This window comes from Achroia grisella, unplaced genomic scaffold, assembly GCF_030625045.1.
Source record: "Achroia grisella isolate CSIRO2021 unplaced genomic scaffold, CSIRO_AGI_Agris_v1 utg1360, whole genome shotgun sequence".
Taxonomy (NCBI): domain Eukaryota; kingdom Metazoa; phylum Arthropoda; class Insecta; order Lepidoptera; family Pyralidae; genus Achroia; species Achroia grisella.
In genome coordinates this window covers 953,608-977,101 of record NW_026712626.1, presented here as the reverse complement: position 1 = coordinate 977,101, position 23,494 = coordinate 953,608, and the positions used below count along the sequence as shown (strand labels likewise).

At 32.9% G+C, this 23,494-nt stretch overlaps 1 protein-coding gene across 1 annotated transcript; it reads right to left on the bottom strand.

The window, feature by feature from the left end:
- Positions 1-499: 499 nt before the first annotated feature.
- On the bottom strand, positions 500-23,215 carry LOC131855279 (ornithine decarboxylase antizyme 1). The gene is given in 8 exon segments (XM_059206528.1): positions 500-910; positions 1,579-1,691; positions 3,879-3,974; positions 4,228-4,355; positions 5,038-5,134; positions 5,136-5,142; positions 5,977-6,078; positions 22,961-23,215. Coding segments are annotated over 8 exon segments (798 nt in total). The 5' UTR covers positions 23,062-23,215; the 3' UTR covers positions 500-756.
- Positions 23,216-23,494: the final 279 nt, after the last annotated feature.

Genomic DNA, 23,494 nt, shown 5'->3' with positions numbered 1-23,494 from the left:
TTTCGATTTTATGCATTTACACAAAAAATATAAAATCCATTAGCAAGCTCGTAATTTCGTCAGGATATTTTTTTTCGTTATAACCATAAATTAGACGCAGCGAGTACATAATAGAAGGATATACTAAACATCTAGATACTATTTAGACTTGTTGGCGCCGTCTTGAAACCACTACCAAGCCCTGATTAAGAAAAAACGTGCGGACTCTATTTTTAGCTACTTAATGTGACAGTTTTCATACTATACTGCTAACCATATTACATATATATGTTATGGTAGATATCAGATATATAATAAAAATGTCTCAAGTTGCAATAAATCACTCACTCATATTGTAATTTTTACTCTATTACAATTTATTATCTTTGGTCAATAAAATTATTTTCTTTTTAAATGTGTATTGCCGTAAAACATGCAATAGTCTAGACTATGTGCATATGGCTTTTTATGAAGATTTTTAATGAAAATTCCAATAATACAGATATTATTCTGGTATAGTAATAAGAATTAGCAGTATAGTATATTAAAACTTTTAATGTTACTAATTAACTCTCAATGCGTACAAAAACTGTTTAACCATAACTATTTCTACGACACTGTCACAATATCAGCGCCATCTATATTTCGATACATGACAGCTGTTTTCAAGTTTTGCGATACAGATAATAGATGGCGTTGTTCCATGATAATTGGAACTAGAACAATATTTGTAGGGAAAAATATGTCTAGTTGCAAAAACCGTGCAGCTGTACGGCATTACTGCATGTTGTAGTGCAAAAATATATAATCAGGGTTGGTGATGGCGTGCATTAGCGGAGAGTTGGGTGGCAGCACTTGGAAACCCATGAACATGAAGGTACGCAGGAGAGTGGCGCGGTCCGGGCGGGTCTTTAGCACGCAGATGATACAGCTGGAAGTGAAATTCAATTTATATGTATATATCTTAATTTTAAACTTTCGTGTTCAATAGATCGTCTCACTCTCATCTTCGTCTCACTGCTCTCTGTCTATCCCATAGGGTAGTTAACGTGAAATTATTTTATGTATAACAGATATATAGATATTATTAATATTGTTGAACAGGTTTTAGGTATATTAATAAAATGTATATATGCGGCGCAACGAGTGGCGGTGCGTTATATAAAGAAGCTTTTGCCATTCACAATCACATTTTTTTATACTATGATGGTGGTAAATAAGCATACGGCCTATCTATGTTAAATACTACACCGTAGCCTATGGACGCCTGAAACACCAGGTGTCACTTGCTCGTTACCAACCATTAACAAACCCTAATATACACTTTTTGAAACATCTCATGCTGTTGTCTCTCAAAAAAACCTCGATAGATAGTTCACTCTACAATCTAAGTATATTGCGAGAGAGAGCTAAATTGTAGAATTACCTTCTAGCAATAGTATTTCCGAACCACTACGATATTGAAACCTTCAAGAAAAGAGCTTATTCCACCTTAAAAGACATGCAATTCCCCTGGTGTTGAATATGGGCGGCAGTAATCACTTATCATCAGATGAGCCGCATGATCGTTTGTCCCCTATACTATAAAAAAATCCTTACTTGGTACACCCGAGGCGTTCTTCAGCGAAGTCCAGGAGCAGCATAAAGCTCTCCTTGCTGCCAGACTGCAGGACCCCTGGCACGCGGAGATAGATGGTACCGCCATGCAATACCTGTAACATTATAATAAAAAAATAAAAATTAATATGAAATTAACATTATTTTATTCATGAAAGAGGTTTTTGTATTAATATTTTTTTCCCTACCGTCCAGTTCAGTATAAAGATGCAATTGAGAATTGGCAAAAAATCTACTGCATTTTTTTAAAGTTAATTCAAATGTATTTTTTTTTTAGTTTATGTCTTATACAATGTATAAGCCATTGAGCTACGACGTACACTATAACATGATCAGGTTATTAACCCCTATCAATCAACCCAAATACGTCGCAAAGTGTCCACATAACCCTATTATTTTATTTTTATATATAAAATTCTTGTGTCACAATGTTAGTTACTATACTCCTCCGAAATGGCTTGATCGATTTTTATGTCATTTTATAGGCATATTAATTAGGTCTGAGAATCGGTTACTATCTATTTTTCATACACCTATGCCTAACATTTTTTTTAAACTTTTTGTAAATATTTTATGTGGCATCAACCCCTATTTTTTAATAATTATTCTTAGAAGGAGGTTTGCAATCGATGACTAGACTTGCTTGTATGGCTGACGAAGTATGTTTGAATATTTGAAAAGACTGTGTTTCGTCTTCTTGTCTGCCGTCGTTTTGATATACCCGTATAACTTATCTATATTATTTTATTAAACGTGTTTTTATATTATCTTGATTAGAAATATTTTTTCTTTATTATTATTCCACATTATTTACTTGTACACCACTACAGTTACTCTGTTAAAGTGAGAAGTTCGGAGTAACTTCCCTCACAATTATTTATTTATTTATTTTTTAAGGATTACCAACATAAGATACAGCATAATATTTTAAGAAAGGTGTTACATTCATAGTGGACGGTTATAAGGGCAGAAGGCCGAAAAAGATATGGATGGACTGTGTGAAAGATGATATGGTAAGAAAGGAAGTAAATAACGCGATGACTGCGAACAGGGATGAATGGAAGCGAAAAACATTACGACGACCACAGCAGATGATGATGACCAACATAAGATACAGCAATAAAAATCTGTCGTGATACTATACAATTCTAATTGTCTTATACTAACTGTTCTCATATTTATAGGTAACCACAGCTTGCTTTGAGTTTATGTTTATTTTATTTTTACTTTGATATTATATCGCTAAAATTACTACTATTACATATGTCAATAATATTAATTATAGTTGAATCCTACTAATAATCATTACATAGTATAAAATAAAGTCGCTGTCGCTGTCGCTGTCGCTGCCTGTCCGTCCCTATTTATGCTTAAATCTTTAAAACTACGCAACGGATTTTGAAGCGGTTTTAATAGAGTTATTCTAGAGGAAGGTTTATATATATAATACATTTTTATTTTTATATATAGAATAAAACATACATATAACACCGTTCTGATGGGACAAGAAACGTCAACATTTGAGCTTAGTTATGAACTCGGAGTGATTGTCAAAGAGAATATCAACTTCAGGATTTTCCTCTGCAAGATCGTTGTACAGGCGCGATAAACGGACGACAGGTGTTATATAGAAAAACAACATTTGCGGGGTCAGCTAGTAACGTTATATACGCTGAAAATAGAACTAACCCTATGTCAATTATCGGTGTCAGTGAGAATGGGTGCGTTGACACATCTGTTGACACGGCTCGCTGATAACGTGATATAATCAGTATGACGTGTCACCGCCTGTACTTTATGTACAGACAGCGTCATATACATTTGACGGCCTCGGTGGTCTAGCGGTTTAGCACACCGTCTTAATTCCGATGGTCACGAGTACGATTCCTCGCACGGTATAAACATTTGCATTAATGAGTATAATTGTTTGTATCGGTCTGGGTGTTTTCTATGTATATTATGTATTTATTGACGTAAAAAAATGTATGTATTTGTCAGTTATTTAATAGACATAACACGAGCTTTAGCTAACTTAACTTGGGTCTAGATGGCGCTGTGTGAATTGTCTTGAGATTATTATTATACAATTTAGTGCGGTTACATATTATTATAATGTAAGTCAGTTTTAGAAACCCTAAGAGGCTGTCAACCCAGTTACCCGGGGCTTGCTGCCCCGGAGTCGATACCGGGGCAAAATGTCTAGCCCCGGCCCCCCTATAGAGGAGCAGACCAGTTTCATGTCATTTAGTCGTTTGTGGAGGTTCTAAAATAAAACTACTTACAGCTTCCCAGCGAGTGACAGTGTTCTCCGTGAGGAAAATTTTAAAGTCGATCTTCACGGGCTGGCGGTCTTTGCGCTCGAGTATCTTGCGTATTATCTGAAAATTAAAAACATATTTTGTTTAAAAGCAAATACAGAATTAACCACAATGGGATAACTGATTTGACCTCACCTAGCGCAGGGTGCACCATTCAATTATCAAATATTAAAAAAAATTACCACGAGGGGCTATCTGCCCTGACCTCATGCTCATGTTATAGGCCACCACTGGTGCCCTGCCAGCGTATACCATTAGCGCAGGAAGCACCATTCAATTATGACTTAAAAAAATATTAAGGAAAATGTTTGACCTCTTCACGTCGTTCCTGATGAAGGGCTGGATGGGTACCGGTGGGCGAGTTCGCCTCGGTGACCAGACTCTCCGCACTGCTGGCCAGGGAACTCGCGCTCACCCATAGTAGAGCGCTCAACAAGTCACCTGCACGTACATTTTTATTTTATTTTTAAACTTTAAACAGTGCCTGGAAACCATCGTGGTCATTTTCTGGTAAAATCGCCAAGATGTGCAAATTGATTTGACCTCATACTCATCCTATCATAGACGGGTGTATCATTCCATTATCATCAAATTCAAATTGAAAAATCATTTATTCATGTAGGACATTTTAGAAAAATCATTTTTACATTATTTTTTTTCATGTCCAGTTAGGTATATAGATCTATTTTAGAAGAACTGGCAAGAATTTTGAATTAGTTTTTTTTAAAAGCCAGTTTATTTACAATGGATAGTTATATATATATATACAGGTTTATAACATTAAATGAAAATCCCGTACATGAAAACTATTACCATGCAATTCAAGTAATCATTTAGTGAGTAATAGGCCTTGCTCAATATATCAGATGTTTTGAATTTATTTAAGGGTAATTCCAATATATCCTTTGGTATCTTATTGTAAATTTTTATACCTATTCCCTTAAAAGACCTATTGACTTTTTCTAAACGATACTTGGGGACACATCCATAAAAAAACCGTCCAAATTTTCCCCATATTTTGAGTCAAACCCCTAACTAACCTAACCTGGGATTTTCTATTCTATAGAAATATATGTTTTTTAATCTACCCCTCATTTTGAAAGCTGTCTGGCATTGTACTTACGGTTGTTGTCGTCGTGGGTGGGGGTGGATGGTGTTGCGGGGCTCGAAGCCCCGCTATTCACCCCTCCGGGCGGTGCTGAGCCATGAGCAGGGACATCAGGACCACCTGCCGACGGTACACCACATTACATAAAACTGGATGGACAAGAAGCTGACAGCCCACCTGATGGTAAGCAGCAACCGTTGCCTGTGTACCCAACCTATATACGATGTTATACGTTGTACATATTGAAAGTTGTAATTAACACGTAATTCTATAGAATATTAAATCCTATAGGATTTAATATTCCACAGAATTACGTGAGAAGCGTCACCCGTCATCGGGTCCGACTGCAACTACGGTGGTATGCACAAGCCACGCAAGTAATCGTCGCACTGTTTGAGCATTGCATCTCTTAAACTTATTTTTGGGTCCAAGATGCAGACGTGTACACAGAAGCGTTGCTTTCTATCCTTACCAAATATTAGTATAAATGCGAAAGTTAATAATAAAAATAAACCAAATAAGTTATAAGGGGAGATGAAAGATTGTATGAAATTATCGTCATTTTTAAAGCTAGAAGCTTGAAACTTATTTTTTATTAAATATAAATAAATATGACGATATTCTAAGGATGAAACTTTATGTGGAAAATCGTCATTTTTGAAGCTAGAACGATGAAGTGTTTTCTTTGGCTTTTTGGGGTTAGACTATTGAATATTTTTGATTGTCTAGTACCGATAACACAAGCTCTGCTTAGCTTGGGACCATTCGGCGCTGTGTTCGTACCGATTTGTTATTATTATATTTACAAACGTTAAATTAGTACCTCTTACTTATTATATACATAGTCCTTCCGCGGGTTTGGAGTGCCATCTGCACTTGCCCCCTATCGACCTGTGCAGCTGTCAAGGCCAGCTGCGGCCAGCATTAGAGTAGTCCGAAAAAAAAGTTACTCACCACAGAGGCCCGGCGCCCAGGCACAGCGAGAAGCACTCGGCGTCCGACGCCGACAGGGCGGAGCGCTTGCTGCCGGCGGCGTTCAACGACGCTCCATCTCCGCTGCAATCAAACAGACAAACTATTATTAGACGGCCTCTATGGTCTAGCGGTTTAATACACCGCCTTACTTACGATGGTCGCAGGTTCTTCATGAGTATGACTGTTTGTATCAGTCTGGGTGCTTCCTATATATATTAAGTATGTATTTACAAAAAAATATAGATAAGTATTTATATCAGTTGTCAGTTATGGGTATTACCCATAACACAAGCTCTGCTTACACTGGAACTAGATGACGCTGTGTTAATTGTCCAAGGTTATTTATTATTATTAATTAGCTGTTCCCGCGACTCCGTCCGCGTGGAATTTAAGTTTATTTTTCTTAAATAAAATTAGTCTAAGTTACTCCTTATTACATCAGCTACCTGTTAAAAAAAGTCCCGTCAAAATCGGTCTAACGGTTTCAGAGATTAGCCGGAACAAACAGATAGACAGACAAAAATAAGTAACAAATGTGGAGTATGTACCGTATTTATATTCATTTGCAAGTGGTAAAAAACGGTTATTTCAATATTATAAACAGACACTCGACTCGATTTTATTTAGATGTATAGATTATTCATACTAATAGTAATATAAGCTAGAGAGTTGTTTGTTTGAACAAGCACATTTCATTAACTGATTCCAATTGAACAATTATTTTAGCGGTGTGCTACCACTAGACAACCAATACCGTCAATTATAAAAATATGTATATTCATTTAAAAAAGTCTCCTGTACCGTTTTCTATATATAGAATAGAATAGAATAGAAAATCATTTATTCAAATAAACTTAATTTAAGCACTTTTGAATAGTCATAACAATTTGTTTTTTATCTACCACTCGTTCGGAAAGCTGTCTCATCACAAGAAGAACGAGCAAGAAACTTGTGTGTTGCTCTTTTAAATATTGTTACAGTATACGAGTACTATCAGTTCCGATTAGTAACAAATTCTCGAATGTTTACATTACATGCGCCCGCGCAATCGGAGCGCTACGTCATACAGAAACATTCGAGAGAATGCACGAGTGACACACATGATTTCAGTAGTCTCCGCTTTGAAAACTACGCATTTGTTATTGCGACGTTCTATCACTGTTATTATACTGTATTATGTAACCTAGTTAGAAGTGAGTGACTTTTAAACTAAAATTAGCTGATCCAGCAAACCTTATATTCCCATATACATTCAAAACACATCAAATCAAATTGTTCATGTAGGTCTATTACAGGCTCCCTTCAGAGTATATCTAGCTGATTAAACAATAAGCCTTGTTTTGCCATGTAAATTCAAATCACATCAAATCAAATTGTTCATGTAGGTCTATTACAGGCTCCCTTCAGACTATATCTAGCTGATCCAACAAGCCTTGTCCAGCGCTATAAGACTATTCAAAGAAATAACGAAAAGGTTAGTCGACATCACAGAAGACCGAAGAGCTGGCAGCTACCTTGGACAAAGAATTAGTCTAGCTATTCAAAGAGGGAACGCTGCCAGTATCTTCGGAACGTTGCCTAAAGGGACCCCTTTTAATAATATATTTTAGTTATTGTATTATATTTTTTAAGCTTTTTAATTTTAGGTTGTAGTTGTATAATTAAGTTATGTAAATGATATAATTAGTTTAGTATTGTTGTCTTTAAAATTAAATAGTTATTAATACCGAAATACTTGAAACAGAGGTTCAGTCATCATATTATTCATGTAGGTCTCTTACAGGCTCTCATATCTCAAATCGGGGGAAAGAACTGTTAGTAATGTGGACTAATAACCTCATAGCTACCATATCAGGTTGACCTCCACCCCTTTGGTTGGTTCCCTTAGAAACCATGGTGATGATTTTTTGGTGAATTGGGGTTGTTTATATGTGACTAATGATATCATTGTTAACAATATACTATGTTAGGTGACCTCCACACGGTTCCCCCTGGAAAGAATCAAGAATTCCTATCACGTATTTAATGATAACGTGACAATAGCAACGTTCACTTTAAGTCTTGTTTTTTTTCCAGGCTGTATTATTTTTGTTAAGTTTATAAAAGTACTATTCTAGAAGAACAATTTTTTTTATGGATGATAATGAAATGTACCCGCCTGCGCAAACGGTTTACCAGTGGAGGATGACAAAATGAGCATGAGCTCAGGTCAGTTAGTCCACTGTGACAAATACACCAAGAATTTAATATAATTACTAACACCAATATTCATTCAACAAGAATATTCATGATGGTTTCCAGGGTTAACTGCGTGGAGCTCAACCTGATATGGTACACCGCTAGCAATAAGATCATCAGTCCACATGACTAACGATCCCCTTTCCCCCCGAAGACCTATTGGGTTCTTATCCACATATATTAAGTTGTTACTTGTAGTTGTTGGTTTTCCCAATACATAAATAAACTTATCACGTTGGGCTAACTGACCTGACCTCATATTCATCTTATCATGGCGATGCTTACTCCACTGGTGCCGGGGAAAGGCATTGTTAGTAATATGGACTGATGACCCCATTGCTATAAATGTACCATGCCAAAAGGTTGCTCCTGAAAACCATCGTGATAAATTTCTGGTAAATTTATCACGATACGCTAACTGACCTAACCTCATGCTCAACTTATCACTTTCCACTGGTGCCCCAACAGCGTAAACCGTTAGCGCAGGCGGGTGAACCATAACATCCATTAAAAAAAACTAGTGCCTTATCGCATTACAACAACGCATCTTATAAAGCAAGCTGGTAAGCAGTCGAAATAGATGAGATTGAGAAACTCCATGTAGACGACAGTACAAAAATTGAATCAATGACTAAAGATAATTGAGGTTTTTTTAGCATGTCACGTCCTAATCAACATGTTCTCAGTTGTTGTCTTAGTGATAAACAATTTTATGACCCAAATAAGAGAAAGTGAGTCACGTCTATATATATTTTTTTAATAGTATGAAGTCTAGACAATATTTGACGTCACTAATGTTGGCAGGACTGCGCCAAACTGTTTGTTATTTCCTTCCAAATTTAAAGAATATGGTGCCAACATTCCGAACTATGATACTTATTCTCCAACAAAACAATTATTTTTTTCGTCTTCTTTTGGTTTATTCTTTATTATGATTTAGAGATTTATTTTTAACCGGGTCTTAACACGAATAATTTTATGGTAAATAAAGATCATAGAGAGAGAAATATATTTACCATTAAAATAATACTTCTCCGAAACGGCTTAACTGAATTTGTTGAAATTTTACATTACTTACACTCACTACATTACTTATTACTCGTTAGGTCTCAGAATATGTTAGGTCTATTTTATATCCCCATAAGTGATGAGGGTGGCCCACCGCAAAATTTTTTTTTTTTTTTTTTATTTTATGATTCGTCATTAAAACAATACATAAAACCCGAAAGCTTCATCCTTCTACCATCAACACCTATTTTTTAGAAGCCATAATAAGCAATATTATGATTATTATTAAATTACATGGCATTACTGGCAACGTTGTTTATGTTTGTCAGGCTAGCTAGTATTTCTATAATTTTCCTGTTTCAAATAAATATAAAGAATAAATAATAATAGTGAGTCAGTGTGAGATAGTAATAATGAAAATATAGTTGGCATGAGAATATAACTAGTTTGGCCATAAATACTGTTACACAACAAAAATGTTTTTTTTTTCAACTTTACTTATTTTGAATCTGGAACACATGTTTTTAAAACCTCTTTCGATTTTGCGGCATTTCACATATTTTTTTGAGTTCATTATCAAATTGCAATATGAACACCCCATGTGTTACAGAAAATTGGATTGCAGTGATTACCTTGCACAAAATGGGTATGGAGCCGTCGGTCATATTCCAGACACTTCAAAAGCTTGGTATCATCCGTATATTCATATATCGTACTATCAACAGATACAACAACACTTCGTCTATCGAAGACCAGAAAAGATCAGTCTGTTAGAACTACAAACGTTGTTAATGCTGTTAAAGCCAAAATTCGCCAAAACTATTAAATTATGCACCTCTAAAAAAATCTAAAAAAAGCAAAAATCTTATCGCGAAAATGAAAATTCTTGTTGGGACTCTGCGGCGTATTATAAAACAAGACCTGAAACTCGGTCCTTATCGTTGATATATAAGACATGATCTGAACCAATCTTTACAATTAATGAGAGGGGATCGATCAAAACGCCTTCTGTCGCGATACGCAGGTGAAAGACACAGAAATATCCTATTTACAGTTGAAAAAAATTTCACGATTGAAGAACACTACTATGTACGAAATGACAAAGTGTACGCTCACAGTTCTAAAGAAGCTGCTCAAGTGATCGGAAAGGTACAACGTGGTCATCATCCTGCGCCAGTGATGGTTTTGTGAGACGTGTCTTATCAAAGAGTCACAAAACTAAATTTTTGTGGAAAAGAAGTGAAAACTTCAGCCAAAGTGTATCAAGATACATATAATTTAAATAAAGAGAGAAGATCGTATGAGAATATGTAAAATATATCCATTAGTCTTTCAGTGTCTGTATTACATGTTTGTATATATATACAAGAATAGAGTAGATTAGAAAATCATTTATTTATTCAAATGAACTTATATTGAAGCACTTTTGACTAGTCATCACATTTTTTTTCAATCTACCGCGCATTCTGAAAGCTTTCTCATCACAAGAAGAATGAGCAACTTGCGTGTTGCTCTTTTAAATAATTTTGTTGTTACATTTTTAAGTTGAAGTGTGTGAATACAAACTACCAACTAGCACGAATTCAATTAAATACTCAAGTAGAGAAAATATTTAATACACTTAATCATATACACAGAACATATGTAAGTGAGTGTATGTATGTATGTATGTATGCATATTAATAATGTTTTTTTTCTTTCCTTATTGACTTAATTAATAAAGGTAGTGGTAAAAATAAAATAATAAGCAGATCTTACCTCACTTTTACGACCATTTCTCATGAGAATATAAACAGTCTATACGAGAATACGAAGTAAAATTCGAACAACAATATCCCTAACAATAAATATATCACAACGCATGGAATGTTTCAATTTTTTTTATAACAATAACAAAAAAAAACGAAATATAGAATTCGCTATGAATTTTTATCCCGATTTTTTGACGGTATTTTTCGGAAAAAGAACTTTGTGCTGTATAACATATACAGCATATTATTTATTGTTGAAAAAGAATATATTTTTTCTTTTTTTTTATCAAACGACCACTTTATAGTAATTCTTGGTGAATACTGAACGTGATATAAACATTATCTGGAGCCAAAATACAGCGAACCTTGCCAATGATATAAATAGACGGATTAGAGCTTAAATAAGACTATACAGGATGTTTTGAGACAATCGTGTCGCGAAAATTAACATAACACAACAATTAGTAGTGAGTGTACACGTAAAAGTATGAGTTCAGTAGCATTTGCTATATGTTTTATTTTAACTAGCTAAACCCGCGACTTTTCCTGTATATTTTTTGGTTTGCAAACTGATTAGAAATTCTTTATTTAAATGTACTTTATTTAAGCACTTTTGAATAGTAATATTTTTTTTTAATCTACCGATTTCTGAAAGTTGTCTCATCACAAGAAGAACTTGCGTGTAGATTTTTTGAATAATCGTTGTACATATTCAAGTCATAACAAGTTCATACATTTTCAAGTCGAAATGTATGAATAGAAACTAGCAACTAGCACTAATTCATTAGAATTAGCATTTAGCGAACTTTGAAAAAGGGCGAGCACAATAGATCTATGCAGATTGCAGGTCTTACCACATGACAATGGCCCAAAACCCCCAATAAAAAAAATAATCGCGACTACATCTATGTGGAATTAAATACAAATTCAGAATATTCTCCTTTTTGAGAGAGTCAGAGTTACAGAGTCGTAGTCGAGTTTTTTATAGCGACATTTTTTTATACTACGGCAAACATGTATATGCTACATATGATGGTAAATGATTACTCTGGCCTATGGACGCCTGAAACAGCAGGGTGTCACGTGACATTTTGATCCTTAAGAAACCCTTATACACTCTTCTTGAAAAATCCATGCTTGTCTCTCGAGAATATAAATACCATTTTCTATCAAGCTGAGAAATCTAAATTTCATGCTAGCGGGAAACCAGTGAAAGATAAATAATGTCCGGTCAATTAGCCCAGTGAGAAATTCACCTGGAATTTAGCACGATGGTTTCTAAGGTGATGATGTGTCTAACATGGTCCATTGCTATCAATGAGACTAGTCCCCGTTACTAAAACAGATTCAAAGGGTCCCCTCCAACCATTTGAATCAGGTTACAGTACGTCCGTTAGGACAGCCGGAAACCCAAATGTTCCTGGTTGGCTTCTGAACCCTAAAAATTTCATTTGGTTTCTAGCCAAATGGGTAAGTGTAACAATTCTTGGCGTAGCTATTTATTTAGTTTCAATTATCATTAAAAATGTAGAGTAGCCATAGAAAGTATGCGTTATTGACTATTCTTTTTTCGAACTATTCTAATGCATAGGTAGGCACCTTAACATATGTCTTAATGTTCGCGATAATCTTGAAATCGACTGAACGTACTTTTGTGAATCGAATTTTATTTTTATAAGAATGACGTTGCTTGGTTTTTTTTTCAGACTACTCTAATGCTGTTGGCCGCAGCTGGCCTTTACAGCTTTACCGGATGATAGGATGCGAGTGGCGATGGCACTCCACCTGGGGTCAGCTAGTTTAATTATATATATTTTTTCAAACTGTCACAATATAATATTTTTGATATTGTGTGCGTGTTTATTACTTAATTATGGAAAATTTCAAGTTTATGTTAAGTTTATTGTTTTATGGTTCTAAACATTTGATTAGTCAATGAGTGGGCTATTCCGTCTTTATATAACTCTAATTATATTATTATATAGATTAGTTATGTTGACTAAATACTTAGTAATTAGTGTTTAATCATATAATAATTATTTCTAAATACCTAGATTTAATTACAACTTCAGTATTATCATGTTATGACGCTTAGATAATGGCTTATATTTAATATTTTACGTCAACAATATATTAAATAAGCTAAACTGTTGTGCTCAAAACATATAGTGTAAGATACCTATAGGATATTTATTAATAGTTACGTCAGACAAGCAAAATATAATTACTGGGACACAAAACAATATTAATATAATTAATTTATTAAAAATATAATTTTTAACATATCCTTATATATGATTGACTGTTAGTTTATGTTTCCGTACATTTATTTATATATTTTAGTTCAATAAGCAAACATATAGTTTGTCATATACATACCAACTAAATATACTACTACCATACTAAAATAAAAATTATATGCTGAATGAATGACTATATCTGTGGATACAGATTTTATTTTAGATGTTTAACGTAGTTACTTGTTTATTATGACTTGGCAAGAAAAAAATGTTGTCGATTAAAAGTTTTTTAATTAATTTTTTTGCTTATCTGCTTATAGTCCACGTTACTGATTGCAAGATATCTAATATGGAAAAAAAAATTATGGATGATACCTTGAACAATTATTTTTTAAATATACATACATACATATCGCCATAAAAAATGATTTATTGCGTTTATAAAAAATCTGGCCTTTCTGAAAATTAGTACGATTGGTTTATTACAGGCGTTTAAAACTTTATATTAATTCAAGATAAAAGTTCTCGTGCAAAAATACTCAGAAATTCATTAAAAAAAAATCTGATTTAAATAACTTTGCATTTTGTGTGAGCAAAATATTGATGAAAATAGGTTTGTCAAATCGAATTAAATCAAAAATAATATATTCAAATATTCATGTTGGACATTTTAGCATTTTATTTATGATTTTATGTTATTTAGCCTACCTTTTTATTATATTTTATTGAAATGGATAGAAAGACCAATATTAAAGCGTATTAATAAGTTTTTTTTATTCATATATATTTTAGACATTTGTCCAGTCTAAAAGTTGCACACACATGCCAGTCCCATTGTTCCCCTAATACTAATTACTGTATTACCTCACCAGTGAACAAATTGCCTTAGCTGCACTATCTGAAGGATCGGTTAAGACACTTTGTATGGCACCAACATCGAATATATTTATTCTATATTGTAGAGTTTCGTTCCTGACATGTATTAATAAGTTGAAGTTCATAAGACAAAAAAATATAATGCAGTGCCGTAAACAAGCACATATACCCTGTGAAAGAAATAAAATATTTCGCAAGCAGTGCCAAGCGTTGGGAAAATAGCTTTTCTTTAACAAAACGCCATTGAATAGAATATTGTACATTTTGGCCTCAATCCATAATAAATGTATCGCATATTTACGTTTTGTAAAAGGTTAATAAATAAATATGTTAATGTAATATATACCTTATTAACCTTGTCTCGGTTTATTTATTTTAATTAGCCTAAAGTACAGTTTAGAAAATATCTTTTAACTCTAATTTAAATTGGTTGGACATATTGCGATATAAGATTTTTTTGGGTAATTTTGAAAATAATGTATATAATATGAACGTGGATGGATGGAAAGGGAGAGGCCGACCAAGAAAAAGATGAATGGATTGTGTGAAAGATGATATGAATAAAAGGAGAGTATGCTCAGATAGACCACCGATAGGGATCAGTGGAAGAGAAAGAGATATTGCGCCGACCACACAACAGGATAAAGGTAAGGCAATGATGGTATTTTTCACACGTTAGGTTACATTATATATCGTAAATTTCATACGGATCCCTAAAAATTTTGAAAATATGCAGCTATATTCATCAGAGATAATGTAGGGCCCCAAGGAGTAGGTTGTCTAGGGTCCCTAATCATGATCACGGTCCATCCAGATTTACAAAGGATCTATATATATATATATATATATATTGTTTCCATACAATAATAAAAAACTATACTTAAAACTATGACGATACCTGTAGTTGTAGTAAACCATAAGAATTCACTGAACATAATGCCAAAAATTCTTTATATATATAAAAGTTGTGTATGTACGTCAGTTTGAATCGCTGCCATAATGAGAGTAGCATAAATATAACAACTAACAGTGCTGAAATAGACTTTCTCTTGACGTCCATTAGCTGTAAACAAGCCGATATACAGAATTTTTGGCATTATCTACAATACATTCTTATGATCTACAAGTAAGAAGGTGTCCTAATTTTAAATATAATTCTCTACTAATTATATAATCGGGAAGTTTGTGAGTGTGGATGTGTGGTTTGGTTTGAGTGTTGATTACAGGAGTGATATTAATAAAAGATTGAATATATGACGGTGTATATAATATCAGAATTAAAAATAACAAATAATAATTATTGTTACATCTTTTTAAATCAGTAATTTTTAAGCGAATGTATTTGTCATTTTTTTTAATATACTTTTTGCTAAATGTATCTGTGTTATATTCCTTTCTTTCTTTTTTATATGGCTAGTTAATGCAAGGAGGTTGGTAGCCTCCAGATGGATGGATGAATGTTTGTTACTGTTTCACTTAGTTACTTATCATCATCCACTGGTGCCCCGCAGAAAAAATGCGTCATAATTTTAGATATAGTTTTCTACCAATTATATACATGTGGAAGTTTGTGAGTATGGATGTAGTAATGGATGGTTGTTTGTTACTCTTTCACTTAGTTACTTATCATCCTCTACTGGTGCCTCGCCAGTATATACTGTTAGCGAAGAAAGGTGATAATTTGATTTGATGCATTAAGTACCAAGAGTGCCACATGATACTACAATATTATTCAAGTATACACACAACGGTTGCCGCTTACCATAAAGAGGGCCGTCAGATTTTATCATTCCAATTAATTTAAAAAAATGTTCACTCTTGACATTTCTACGCTCTCTACGTAGAACATACCATTTTTTCTGCATCTTAATGTATACGTATTTAAAAGAGCAACACGCAAGTTTCTTACTCGTTCTTTTTGTTATGAGACAACTTTCCGAATGAGCGGTATGTTAAAAAAGTAATGACTATTCAAAAGTGGAGACAAATTGCGAGGAGCTCTGTCGCCAAGGACCACAACGAAGATATACCATCATAAAAGCCACGTCACATTGCCAAGAGTGAACGACTGAAGAAAGAAGAAAATTCAAAAATGCTTTATTTAAGTTTATTTGCATAAATTTCTATTCTATTCTACATTGTTAAATATTCGTACGTCACTGAATTTTGAAAAATATTGGTGCAATTAGTACAGTATTGTCATTGTATTGTTTAGACTCGCACCGACGTATAATTTCTTCACAATTGAATAAATATACTATAATAACTATATATTGTAAAGAGATCACAATGAAAACTATAGTCCGAATCAACATATCTATACAATAGTATATTATTTTATTTATTTATTGTTTTATTGCAGTTATAAAATTTTCCAATTTGGCGAGCTTAATTCCATATGGCATTCTCTACCAGCTACCATTGGTAAGAACAGGAAGCGGTTATAAGGTCCCTTATAAATAGGCCTTAAAAATACATAAATATATATTTTATTTTATTTTCATTATTTATCTATGTTCATTAATAATAATGCTAACAAAGGTCAATAATCATCCAGTTAACCCAAAACAGTGTGGTAACTGGATGATTATTGATTATAGGAAGTGTTGAGTGAGTCAAAATGAGCAAATATTTAAATAAAAACGTCATTAATAATTAAAAATATACACGTATGTCGTATTGGAAATTAATTAAGTTTATGTGTGTATATTTATATTGTATGTATATACAATATGAACTTAAAGCAAGCTGCTTGGCCGTCGAAATTGCTAAGACAGCTCTAATAACGCAAACGATTTATTAGAAAATCTGAACCTGGTTTAAATTTATTTGTAATTCCTTGAAAATTCTAAATTAAATATTAAACTTTAAGTATTTATATATTTATAATACATTTCACAAACTTTGGTATAACTTGTACCTAATATTTGTAAATTTGTTTGAAGTCAAACATCGCAACTGAATTTTCAAGTTATTCTCAGATCTGAAATTTTTGTGTACGTGTTCAGTTTGGATGACAAAGCATGGTTAGCTAAGTGACATCATTATGTATCCAACATGGCGGACCGGCCAAGATGGCGGTCCAGTTATGTGGAAGGATTAAATTACTGCAATCTTGTACTGTATGTAGTTTATTTCTGTATAAACATAAAACAATAACTACGTAAAGTATCAATGAATCTAAGGTATCAAATGAAAATAATGATCAATGAATATAGATTGTGAATTGTTTGTTTATTTTATCATTGTAATTCTGTTCGCACGAATTCATAAAAAAACACACCTATCTAATCATGATACATAATCATTGCAACTATAACAATACTGTCTGGTTGATATCTGGATCGTTTCACGTGATCATCCATTTATAAAATCATAAGAAAACCCAGTATGGATGATAATGGAATGGTGCACTCGTCTACGTTAACTCTGGGGCACCAATGGAGAATTATAGAAAGAGCATGAAATCAGGACAGCCTGCCGTGGCGAATTCACCATGAATTCATTAACCGCAATAATTACTAAATTAAATTACTAGAAAGGTGAAAAATTTGCGAACAGGAGCGGCGAAGGTGAGTGTTGACGTAAGTCGCCAAGGGGCTCCCTTGCCGACTAATAATAACGATTAAGAATAGAATAGAAAATAATTTATTCGACTAAGTTTAAGGCATTGTTGAATAGTCATAGGTATCCTTCTTTTAATCTACTGCTTATTTGGAAAGCTGTCTTATCACAAGAAGAGTGAGCAAGAAAGAGAGTCACAAATCCAGTGAACTATTCGTTTCCCTTTCTCCCTTGGACTATGGACCCGGCACAAGCACGGTGAATACATGGATTGCTAAGCAGTTCATTGTCGCCCACCCTCCTCTCTTATTATTTCTTTTTGGAGGTCGACTTGACATATGATACCAAAGGTGCTACTAATTACTAACGCTCGAATTTCATCCAGAGATAACAAAAACTTATCTAAAGGTGGTCATATCAATCCAATATTATTCGTATGTTGGCCACCTTATCAACCTAAAAATTCTCCAAATATTGCAATTACAGGAACACGTAACAATATTCCATTTGTAACGGGAAATTAAAAAAGAACCAAAACAAACAAAAGTCACGCGGTCGTATTGGCGCGAAAGCTGTTTACTTTTTATTTTTAAAAACGAGACCGGGCGTGGTTGTAGCTGTATTATGCCTCGTTCTATTTTGGAAAATTGTCGACATCGGTTACATGGCGTGTTGTGTGGAGAAATGTAGCCGTGAAATTGTATGGTCGTAATGTTCGAGAATGGTCTACCGTGGTAGAAATGTTTTGGTAGAAATATTCAAACAAACCATAAGTCATACCACATTAATATTCTATACCCTAATAATAATAATATAACTTAAATAAACGCCAAAAGTGTGTGAATATGGATGGATTTTTGTTAGTCTCTTATGCAAGAACTAGGGATCGGATTTTTAGAGCTGTAAGAGCAATCTTCGGACCACAGCATAAGAGTAGTACGTAAAATATTTTCGTTTATCAACAGTATTTAGAACTATAGATAAACAAAGTCGAAGAAATCAGTTTGTATACATATATGTGTAGTTATCTTTACTTCATTACCATAAAAACAATTCAACCTTGTTAACGTAGTCGCATGTGATTGTCTTTGTCATTTCTAAATATATATAATGTATGTTTACAATTCTATTCGTGACTTTTTAATAACAAATTTTGCTAATTTTGTTATGATCGAATGACGTAGATACTTTAAAAATCGTTCCTTATTCATATAAGATTGCTAGCTGACCTCGCTATTAAAAAATAGGGGTTGGTGGTAGAAGGGTGAAAATGTAGGTTTATGTATTTTTAATGCCACATCATACAAATATAAAATTATAAAAATCCAAAAAATAAAAAAATATTTTGCGGTGGACAACCCTTATCACTTAGGAGTGCGAAAAATAAATAGTAGCCAATTCTCGAACCTACTATATTTGCAGATAAAAATTCATAATCGGTCAATCCGTTTCGGAACTAACATAGTGACACGAGAATTTTATATATAAGATGTGTTATGTTATTTTATTCTGTTACGTAGGCGGTTTATGCTGGCGGAGCACCAGTGGAGGATGATAAAATAAGCATGCAGTCAGAAACAGAAATCAGTAACTGCATCTCGGCAAATGGCAATTTACCACGAAAATCTCCAGGAGGAACCGCGTGGTACATTGCTGGCAATGGGGCAAATTAGTCCACATTACTAACAATCCCCTTCCTTCTAGAGTATACCGTTAGCGCATTCAAAGAAACACTCCATTATCATCTATTAAAAAAACTATATATAGAAGTTAGGATTTTTATTAAATATGTAGGTATATAAAAATTATTATTCCAGGTAACGATAAATGTATTTGCCATCTAAAAACAAATACTACAAGAGATAAGTATTTTATGTTACGGAGATTATCACGATAGCACCCACACTAAGACTGTTTTTCATTTTTATCAAGAAGTTACAAAGAATTCTGATCAAGGATTATAAATAAAAAATAATAATATAACAATTTTGTATACAAAACAGAATTTTTATTATGTAAACAAACAATAACTATCGTATCTACATAATAAATTGTTTTATTTAAATGTCAAACAATATTACGGGTATTTCATAAAGAAGTTATGAATAAAGAATTATAATTCAGAAATAGGTGTTACATACAAAACATATAGAAATAGAAGTAATCTTTATTAAAATAAACTTAACAGCATAATAAGAATGCATGTTATAATAATAAAAATAGATACATATATCTACAAAAAATATATTTTTATCTAATATATGAAATTCTAGTGTCGCGATGTTTGTTACAAAACTTTTACCAAATGGCTTTATCGATATTTATTAAATTTTGTCCAATCGGCCAATTTCTATTTTTCATACCTCTCCCATGATAATATTGACACACCCCTAATTTTATATTATTTTATTATGATTTAACATTGAGAAATAGATAAGAAGAAGAAGAAGAAAGAATATTTATTCAGTGCTTTTTCACAATGTAAAAAATACAATATAAAAACAAACGAAAAAAAAAGATCAAATAAAATGTACATATAATTAAACTTAATTTACTATGTAGATAATTAAAAATAAAATGACAAAGATACAACTTCAGATTTCCACCACACTACCATTAACCCTTATTTTTTATAGCAATATTAGGGCTTCAATTCAAATGGCAAAACAACATCAGTCAGGTAGTACGAGTGATAAAATCTTACAAAGCAATTTCTTTGTCGTCTGAATTAGATAAGACAGAGATACTGCCCACGCTGACGATTTGTTTGTTGAATATAATTTATATTTATTTCTATTAGAACACCAAAAATGTGTATAAAAGTAATGTATCTATTATACATTGTCTATGGTACACTAAATCTCGTCATCAAATCAACAACCAAGGCCAATTGCCGCCAATTAATTTAAACGAACAATCTAAATGTTTCATTGTCAACAGATAAGGGGGTCTTATTGCAGAGAAACACAAATAGAACTAAATATAGGTACATATTCTTGTGCAAATATCTACAATACCACTCAGTATTACCATATCTTGGATTTTATCTTTATTGTACATGACTTATATTTATACTAGCTACCCAGCCCCAGCATCACACAGTACGTATATTATACATACTAGCTATTCCCGTGACTTCCTCCGCATAGAATTTAACTTTGTTTTCTAAAATAAATGTAGCCTAAGTTACTATCAGCTGTCAAAAAAAAGTCCAGCCATTTCAGATATAAACGGAACAAACAGACAGAGACAAAAATTGAATAGTTTCAAATATGATGAAAACAGTCTAGTCTTTCTGATTTAATTTCAACATACATAAATCTATATTTTTGTAATCATGTACAAGATAATTTGAAGAAAGAGAGTAAGAGCTAAGTTTTCTGTCAATTCTCCTTGTTTTGAAACTACATTCCCAACTATCTAATTACTACATACTCATTTCTCATAAGTATGTAATAAGACTCATATAAATAAGGATGAATATTGATTTGATTTCAACCTTAAGACCTAAACTAATAAAGGCATTTTCATTTGAATTGATATTTGACAAATTTTCTGCATAACAACTAGTTTATAGAAACATCAGAAACAAACTGAAAGTGGCAAACAATGCCTATATACATGAACAGTACTATAGACATCATATTTTCATATCTGTGGTATCCCTAATGAGACACCAATTCTGAGGTCTATGGTGTCATGTCTCTGTACTTTATAATTTCACCCTCTTGTATATAACAGTAAAATGTAAGTAACAATTCAGATTAAAAAATCATTTGTACATGTATGACATTTTTGTTATTTATCCAACTAAATTTTAGTATTAATATTTCTTTCACCAACTGTCCGTTTAGGTTACAGATTTAATTGAGAACTGACAAGACAAGGGCATAATCTTTATATTATTCAAATAAAGTTAATATACAAATATACATTTGAATAGTCACATTTTTTTTGTTCTCACACTCATTTGGAATGCAGATTCATCACAAGAACAAGTAAGAATCTGAACAATAAATTAAATAACCCTACCAAAGAGCACAATGTTCCAAACCATACATATAATTAAATAAAGTTGACTCAAGTAACTTTATACAACTGAAGCCTGCAACACACTTGTACTTGCAATATGCTTGCAGCTGTATGGTTTCCTCTTTTTATAACAAACTACACTCTATGTCATTGTTAATAACAACCCACAACACTTTCTGTTTATATCTAAATGTTATTTTAGATGATGGAATGGTGCACCCACCTGTGCTAACGGTTTACACAGGTACTAGTAAAGGATGATAGGATGAGCATGAGGTCAGGTTGGTTGGCCCATTGTTATAAATTCACCAGAAATCATAATGACTATGGACTGCATGGGGGCCAACCTAACTTGGTACATTGCTTGTAATGGAGTAGGTATGCTAGTGGTGAATTCACCACAAATTAACCAGAATGGTTTCCTAGGGAAACTGCGTGAAGGTAGACCTAACCCAAACTTAACTATAAACATATACCTTTTGGTTTCTGTGTAATGATATTTTTATTATTAACCCTACCACCGAGTTCAGCTAATTGTTGAAGGGTGAATTTTGACAGTAAAATTACAGGGTATGGCATCTTAGTCCTCCAAAATGACAATGCATTAGCTGATCTTATATGTAGGGAATGTTTATTATCAATAGGCTGGACTATCAACTAGATTAGCATTCCAATTACCATAAAAATAATTTTAAAAGGCCTTCATATGGTGGTGCAATCAATTTATTCAGTTCAGTTGGAATATAAGTTTTTGTTGTCTATGTTGATGTTACTATTCAATGGGTTAGCATACCTGTAATCTTTATTTTTTTATGATTCTGAATAAGATTTTATTCTGTCCTTGACTAGAAAAAATATAAAAAGGTTCTTGTGATTTCATAATATTTGAAAAAAGAATTTAGTTACATATTTTTTAGTCGTCATTTCTTATTGTTCGACTATTTAATAGATCGATTGATAGAGCTGGCTGGAAATATTTTAATAAATATCATATACAATTGTCTAGTCTTTACTTTTAATTAAAATGCAGGTTAATGTACAGTTATTATTTAAATATAGAATGAGTAGTTTTTCTTCTAAAACGAAGGGTAGATGTTTAACCAGAACATACCATGATGACGTGCATATCAAGGACATTAAAACCTTTGTTCGAAAGTCAAATGATCAAGGTACATTCCTTAAATACTCGTTGGTAAAAAGCCATAGTTTGCAATGACACAGATAATATAGATTTATAGATATCTAAATACTTACAAATAGTTCTTCTCCTTCACAGCGTCAGGTTCAATTCCAGCACCATCATAGTAATTACTAATACTACTACTAAAGTTTAATTGTTGTATTATCTTCGTCATCTTGGCAAATCGTAATTGCGCCTTGTTATAACTTTTTAACAAAAAACACGGTCAAAACCGTAAGAGATTGCAAAGAAATTGCGTAGGAAAGGTACTACTAAACCAACCCGTCAACTTAAAGTGAAGATAATTTCATAATTGTGATGAATAATAATGCAACCTGAAGTACGGCTGAGTAGTAATATTTTTAAAGTTATATAGGACAATGTTTGTATACAAAGGTCATGTGTATAGCATACTTCTGAATTTAGTTGCTTAATGTATTTTTTTCTTGTAATGGCTGCCGGAAACGTGACGTTTCTATTTTTGCAATGTTCCTTTTCACGTAGAAATTGATAATGCACTAATAAAAAGTAACAAATAATTTACAACGTCTTAAAGTTTTTTTTTCTACGTATTAACGTATTCAACTCAGGTAAGTACTTTTAAAATA